Source organism: Musca domestica, unplaced genomic scaffold, assembly GCF_030504385.1.
Source record: "Musca domestica strain aabys unplaced genomic scaffold, Musca_domestica.polishedcontigs.V.1.1 2, whole genome shotgun sequence".
In the NCBI taxonomy this organism is placed as follows: Eukaryota; Metazoa; Arthropoda; class Insecta; order Diptera; family Muscidae; genus Musca; species Musca domestica.
The window spans coordinates 22,783,668-22,791,939 of NW_026712249.1; the positions used below are offsets into that span (position 1 = coordinate 22,783,668).

General features: G+C 31.7%; 1 protein-coding gene across 1 annotated transcript in view; it reads left to right on the top strand.

Annotated features, from left to right (window-relative positions):
* Positions 1-5,383, top strand: part of LOC101890883 (cuticle protein 16.5) — a 43,802-nt gene extending 38,419 nt beyond the window's left edge. The window contains exons 4-5 of the mRNA XM_005183316.4: positions 4,817-4,895; positions 5,014-5,383. Coding sequence (XP_005183373.1) covers positions 4,817-4,895; positions 5,014-5,083 — 149 coding nt within the window. The 3' untranslated portion in view covers positions 5,084-5,383. The remainder of the gene's footprint in view (positions 1-4,816; positions 4,896-5,013) is intronic.
* The last annotated feature ends 2,889 nt before the right edge of the window (positions 5,384-8,272 follow it).

Genomic DNA, 8,272 nt, shown 5'->3' on the forward strand with positions numbered 1-8,272 from the left:
GGGTATATATTTTCCTAAATGCTTGAGAAACAGAAGAAAATTCAATAAAAGGCTGAAATATTACATGGATAGAGGGAAGGAACATAGTTAAAAGCTTCTAATGTTGTGAAAGGTAAAATATTTTACAAATATTAAAGTGCGATTACTAAAAAGTTATATTTAATGTAACAAATTTCAATCTTTTGTTTTACAACTTTCCAGACAAGATTTTTGGTTTTGAGTCTACCTTGAAATTGTCTGTTAAAATCGCTAATGGCAAATAAAGTGTATTCAATTTTTTTTAGACACATATCAATCATTTGTCATGTTGAGATCTTAGCTAAAAAAAAACAAGTGACAAATTTGAAAATATAAACCTTCAGACATAAGGAGTAGAAATTTCGCATCAGTCATAGGTTGCGTATACGTAATATCTGTTGATGATTTTTAAGCACTTATACGCCCTGGTGTAATGCGAATTATTATTACTTATACGACATGGGAGTTAATTGAAGAACTTGTAACTCCTTTAAGGGTTTGATCAACTCAGACTGGTTATTGAATATTGAAACAATAAGAAAATTTTGCAGTGAATTTGAAAAGAGACGTAACTTTGTCGAATTTCTTTTTTGAAGACCAAAATTTTAGATACTTTTTAATGGTATATAATAAATATACAAATTTCTTTTGTTCAGAGACTCACAATAAAATTTGATCTAGAATAATTCTTCCTTTGACTTTTTCCCAAAGTATGAAGTATTGATTGTCTTAAATCGAAAAAATCTTAAATTGACATAAAAAAACCTAAGCACCTAATTATCTCATAATTTAAACTTCAAATGTAATTTTCTTAAAAACTATTAAACCTAGCTATATAGTTTATTCTGAGATTTATAAAGAAATTTTGTGTAGAATATTTCTGTCTTTAACAATTTACATCTAAAATGAAATCTTACGTTACTTTTGTGTAGCAATTCAAAAAAAGGCAGAGAAAAAAAGTTATCAAATATTACAAAATATTTTCGCGTTTTGTAGCAACATTGCTGCAAATATTTTCCATATATATAATAAAAATACAGATTTCATTTGTTCAGAGTCTTATATTGAAATTCAATATGGAATATTTCTCCCTTTGAGTTCTTCCCCAAAAAAATTAAGTATTAAGGGAGATTTTTACATAGATGGGAAACGTGTTAAAATTAGAAAAAATTAAGTAAATAAATAATTTTCACTTATTTTATGTCGGATGTAGTTTTCTTAAAAACTGTTAGACATAGCCATATAGTTTATTCTGAGGTTTAAAGTGAAATTTTATGTAGAATATTTTTTTCTATTGACAATTTATGTCTTAAATGAAATCCTTCGCCTCTTTTATGCATCAACTCGAAAAAAGGCAGGGGAAAAATTGATCAAAAATTAGGAAATATTTTTACGTTTTTTTTAGTAACATTTAGGCAAATATTATCCTGATAAATAAATAATAGAATTGAATTTCGATCTAGAATATTTCCCTCTTTGACATTTTCTCCAAAACATAAAGTGTTAAGGGAGACTTTGACTTCGAATGGCAATGCGTTGAATTAACAGCAAAACAAAAGTGAACGCATAATTTTCACTCGTCGTACATAAATTTCGAATGTAATTTCCTTAAGAGTTAGAAATCCTAGATGTATAGTTTATTCTGAGATTTATAGTAAAATTTTGTGTAGAATTTATTTTCATTCATTTGTTTGCTAAAATTTAAATTTTATATCACATTCAGGCGTTAAATCGAAAAAAAGGTCGAAGAAAAATTGAATGAAAAATTATGAGATATATTTGCGTTTTTTTAGCAACATTGTTGCAAATATTTTCCAGATATATAATTAATATACAAATTTCATTTCTTCAGAGGCTTACATTGAAATTCGATCTAGAATATTTCTTCCTTTGACACTTTCCCCAAAGCATGAAATATTAAGGGAGATTTTGACTTAAATTCAATTGACAGCAGAAAAAACGTAAACACCTAATTTTCTCTTAAGATATATTCATATCGAATGCAATTTTCTTAATAACTATAATACCTGGCTACATAGTTCATTCTGAGATTTATAGTGAAATTTTTTGTAAAATATTTCTTCTTTTGACAATTTATGTCTACAATGAAATCCTACCATACTTTTATGCATCAACTCGAAAAAGGCAGAGGAAAAATTGTTCAAAAAATTATAAAATATTATCACGTTTTTTAGCAACGTTAAGGCAAATATTTTCCAGATATATAGTGGAAATACAGATTACATTTGCTCAGAGGCTTGCATTGAAATCCGATCTAGAATATTTTTTCCTTTCACACCCTCCAAAAAATATGAAATATTAAGGGAGATTTTGACTTAAATTGGATACGTGTTCAATTGTCAGCAGAAAAACGTAAACACCTAATTTTCTCTTAAGATATATACATTTCGAATGCAATTTTCTTAAAATCTATAATACCTGGCTATATAGTTTATTCTGAGATTTATAGTAAAATTTTGCGTAGAATATATCTTTTTTTAATAATTTATGTCTACAATGAAATCCTACCACACTTTTATACATCAACTCGAAAAAGGCAGAGGAAAAATTGTTCAAAAAATTATAAAATATTTTCATATTTTTTATAAAAATTGATTTAAATATTTTCCAGATATATAGTAGAAATACAGATTTCATTTGCTCAGAAGCTTCGATCTGGAATATTTCTTTCTTTGACACTTTCCCCAAAGCATAAAATTTTAAGGGAGATTTTGACTTAAATTGGAAACGTGTTCAATTGACGGCGGAAAAACGTAAACACGTAATTTTCTCTTAAGATATGTACATTTCGAATGCAATTTTCTTAAAAACTATTAAACCTAGGTATTTACTTTATTCTGAGATTTACAGTGAAATTTTGTGTAGAATATATCTTATTTTGACATCTTCTGCAAAAAATGAAATTTCATATCACTTTCAGGCGTTAAATCGAAAAAAGGTCGGCGAAATTTTTTTGCAATATTTTCGCGATATTTTTGCTAATTTTGATGTAAATATTTTTTAGATCTGCACTCGAAATTCGGATTTCTTTCCTGTGACGACTTTTAGTAAAATTTTACGAAGAATATTTTTGTCTTTGATATCTTCTTTCTAAAGTCATTTCTTGTAGGAGATTTTTGCAAAAACTCACAAAAAGTATATTTTTATAACCTCCATCATTAGCGTAAAATTCGAAGACGATTTAGCCCTGTTCGTTCTTCCGTCTGTCCGTCGGTTGTAATCATGCTACAGTCAAAGCGAATTAATATATGAAACTAAAATTTTGCACACATCTGTCTTTTGTCTGCAGGTAGGTTAAGTTCGAAGATGGGCTATATCGGTCCACGATATCGTATAGCCTCCATATAACAGTACCGCCGATATTCGGTATTTTCATGATTTTAGCCTCATTTTCCAACGGAATTGTCTGAAAATTGACACAAGGACATACAGGAATGTCTTGCAAGAGAATTACTTATATAGGGCCACGATATCGTATAGCCCCCATATTAATCGGTATTTTTATGATTTTAGCCAAATTTTTCATTGAAATTGTCTTAAAATCCACATGAGGCGATCCTTCTGAATACTTTGCACCTTAGATGAGAATTGTCTAAATAGGTCCATGTTTTAGTATAGCGCCCATATAAAAGTACCCCAAATATTCGGAAATTTCATGATTTTTGCGACATTATTCACCGGTATTGTTTCAAATTTCGTATTTGAAGTTCGGAACCGTAACTACAGCCTATGACACAAATTACTTATGCAGGACTTCGTATACCCCTTATAAGGGTTTTCATTGGAGCGGAATTTTTTAACGGATTTTTTTTTTTTTTGAAAATGTTCAAGTTTCTTCTAAATGGTGGAGGGAATAAAATGTTCGGCCCGACCGAACATAGCCGTTTTTTACTTGTTAACCCTAAAATATGTTTTTAATATACCTGAATTCCTGGCGTTTAGGAAAGATTTAAACTTCTGACGTCTTCCAAGACCTAAAGTAGAATTTTATGAAGAATAAGTTTGTAGAATATTTTGACTTGTTACAATTCCTTCTAGAAGCAATTTTCATATATATTTTGAAAAAGGACCAAAAAGACCTCTTTGGTCATTCGTTAGAGGGTTAAAATTTCCTTTGGAAGTAATCCTCGCATGGTTATCTGCAACATTACCGAAGACATACCTGAATTCCTGGCGTTTAGGAAAGATTTAGGCTTCTGGCGTCTTTCAAGAGCTAAAGTTGAATTTTATGAGGAATATTTTGACTTGTTACAATCCCTTACATATTTTGGAAAAAGGACCAAAAAGACCCCTTTGGTCACTCGTTAGAGGTTTAAAATTTCCTTCCGAAGTAATCCTTGCATGGTTATCTGCAACATTGCCGAAGACACTATATACCCAAAATCAACGGATTCCAAGGAATTATAATTCGTAAAATTAAATAATTGGAAGAGTTGGGAACTTGTCCCCTCTATTTAGGTTACTTCGCAAGGTAACCTCCAAAAAGGTCTATGCAGGTGTCTTCCTTTTTGGATCTACTTTCATAATCTACTGAATTTTTGCTTTGATTAAAAAAAATTAAATTTGTGGCAATTTGTATTTAAGCGTATTAAAAAAACAAGTATCCGAATTTCACCTTAATTCCCCAACTTAAGTCAAACAAAGTCTGAACTATTTTCATGCCTACATTTCTGGGGTGTTTATTTTTTTTTGTTCATCATAACTTAGATAAACTATGTTTTATTTACTCACAATGTTTTTTTTTCTTCTCTTCTTTTCTTTTTTGTTCAAATTCCAGCCCATGGTCCCATTTTGGCCGGTCATGGTTATGCTGCACCAGCTTATGCCACCCATTATGCTGCACCAGCTTTGGTGAAGTAAGTTCGACTCCATTTCTCCACTTGTTGTTTTTTCTATTTTCCTCTTCGAAATTCAAACTAAACTAAAACTAACTCTGTTTTATTTACTTAAATCCTGTTTTTTTTTTTCAAATAGGGCTGCCGTTGCTGCTCCAGCTTTGGTGCATACATCCGTTGCCGGTCATGGCATTCACTATGGTTACTAAATGATGTGCGCCCACCCCGCCTGACTTATCGTTTCCGTTTCCGTTCCAACCAACCGTTAAATGTATTGAATATTCTTTTGCTTGTTTTTTACTACTCCACCTCCTCCTCCGCCGACCAGGACATAGCACAACGCCTTTATTTTTCTCGCCAAACTGAGCTGAGCTGAGGTTTGTTTTTCATGGCTTTTTTCCTCTCGAATAAAGTGAAAAGTGAAAGAAGAACACCCCTCTCCCCCCCGATTTTTTTGTATATAATGTTTCACCCCTTTATTAAGTTCAACGACATTAATTGGGTAAAAACCCAATAAAAGGGGGGTAGATGTTGTGTTTTCATCTCTCTCTCCCCCCACATCATCAAATGTCGTCCTAACAGCTTTGTAAATATTCAATTCACGCTAATGTTTTTTGTTGTAAATAAATGTATGAAAAACATAATAAAAATAAAATTTATCGCGGTTAAATTTTACTATGTAAAAACAGAAATAAAAAACAATTAAAAAAACAAATAAAATATTTTAAATCTTGTGTTTTTGTTTTTCGTTTCTGGAAGAGTATGGTAATGTATGGCAACAGCTGTTGCTGTTTAACATTTGGAAGGGTAATTTGCATAAGAATTGTATGGGAAAAGTGTGCAATAAGTATCGAATAAATTATAATAAATTTGAGCTCAAATTCCTGGAATTCCTGGTTACTAGAGACATATTTCATGGAAGTAGGGTCATTAGCAAACAAAAGTATTCGAGATTGTTCTACTATTGCTTGAGGATTTGTTAAAGGCAATTTTCATATTGCAGACTACTTCAGATATCTTTAATACACACCCGCCATTTTTTTTCTTCTAACACCCCTCCGACCGTAGTTTTTAGTGTAGTGGAGTTTTTCACCAAACTTTGCAGATGAGGAATCATAGAATGGAGGCATTTTTCAGAAATTCTCAAATAATTTATTTGAAGTGGTAGAAAACACATAGCAGGTATGGGCTAGGTGATGGAAATATAGGAAGAATATTATAGGCCTTGAAAAAAATATTCTTTAAAAAATCCACGCGTTGATGGGCCTTGAAAAAAATATTCTTTAAAAAATCCACGCGTTGATGGGCCTCGAAAAAAATATTTTTTTAAATTTCCACGCCTTGATGGGCCTGGAAAAAATATATTTTAAATTTCCAAGCCTTGATGGGCCTGGAAAAAAATATTCTTTAAAAAATCCGCGCCTTGATGGGCCTTGAAAAAAATATTCTTTAAAATATCCACGCCTTAATGGGCCTTAGAAAAAAATATTCTTTAAAAAATCCACGCGTTGATGGGCCTTGAAAAAAATATTCTTTAAAAAATCCACGTCTTGATGGGCCTTGAAAAAAATATTTTTCAAGAAAAAAATATGGAAAAAATTATTTTTTAAAAAATCCACGCCTTGATAATGTTTGAAATAAATATTCTTTAAAAAATCCACGGCCTTGAAAAAATATTTTTAAAAACAAATCCACGCCTTAATTCGCCTTGAAAAAATATTTTTTAAAAAATCCGTATAAAATGATATATAACCCCTGTAGCCATATGACTGAGGGTATAAAAATACCAATTCAAGTGTACATTTGTTACGGTCACCGGAAAATACGTCATGGATTATTATTTAAATTTTATAAAATTATAGTCGATGCTATAATTAAATTTTTGATTACAATTGTCGGCCAAATATTGCCCTCCAATTATTAAGAAAATTATTCAATAAACCACGAAAACTTTTTGCGTTTTCGAAAAACTCATTTCTTTGCTAAAACTATTTCTGGGCTTTCTGGTAGTTTTGTTTGTTAATAAATTTTCCAAATTTTGTCGTTGTGCAATTGTCAGCATGTTGTAGTTTTTATTCGTTTTTGTTGCATAGTTAACAAGTTCAGGTGAACAAATTTACAAACTGTCGCTGTTTGCCCCATCCGTCCGTCTCGTACACCCATAGATTGAAATAAAATGAACACGGCAGTTCCACACTGAGAGTCTGGCACGCTCCACATTTATTCAATTCGCGATTATTTAAATTTTAAGTCCATTTAAATAGACATTGTTGAGCAGAACAGCTACAATTTGTATAGCAAATTTCTGGTATTTATCTTTCGCATACATTCTATACGGCTGTCTGACTGGCTTTAGGTTTTTGGGTCCTCAGCTTGTCCCCTTCTGTGACACTCCTATGTAGAACATTGTGCCTTTTGGCCAATTTTTTTTTTTTCGTTGCAACGACATCCGTTATACAAGCCACTCTTCCGTTCCTCAGTGCAATATGCAAAGCATTTGAGTGAGTGAGAGTGCCAGAGTGTGTGTGCGTTCCTCCAAAATAGATTGAAAACTGCTGAAGAGAGGTAGAAGGCAGAAGGATGAGAGGATACAGTTTCATGTACCTTTCCTTATTCTTCCTTACTGAATAGTAAAATTGCGGAAGTAAAAATGTAAATAATATAGAGTGGCCATTAAAAAATTAAGTCATAGAGCAGTTTTGCGCTACTACACCGTGCTACAGAATAAATAATCACAAGATAAACTCAGTAGACTACAAGGGTAGGGCTAAAAATAAAAGTCTTGTATCGGCAATTTGAGAGTTTTCATCGCCACCAATCTATGGAGGGTATATTAGCTTTGTCATTCCGTTTGTAACTCCTCAAAATATTTATAATGGACTCTAAAAAGTATATATTCTGGATCAGCGTAAAATTCCAAAAAGATCTAACGATGCCGAACTGTTTGTCCGTCTGTTGTAATCACGCTATCTTTCGAACGAATAGAGATAGAAGGCTAAACCTTTGCATACATGCATAGTTTACTAGTAGGCAAGTTATGTTCGTAAATGGGCCATGTCGGTCCTCGTTTTCGTATAACCCCCATATAACGGAACCACCCGATATTCGGCATTTTCATGATTTTAGCGGCATTAATTACCAGAATTATTTCAAATTTCATATTTAAAGTTCGTAATTGGCACTACTGCATATGACAACAAGTAAAACAGCAGTAAGTTCGGTCGGCCCGAACTTTGAATAGTCTCCACCATTTGGAACGAATTAGGAAATTTCCAAAAAAAAAAAAAAAAAAAAAAATGAAATCCATTAAAAATTATGTTAAAAAAATGGGAGGTACCGTTATATGGGGACTATAGGATTTCGTGGACCTATATAGACAATTCTCTTTCAGGGGGTAA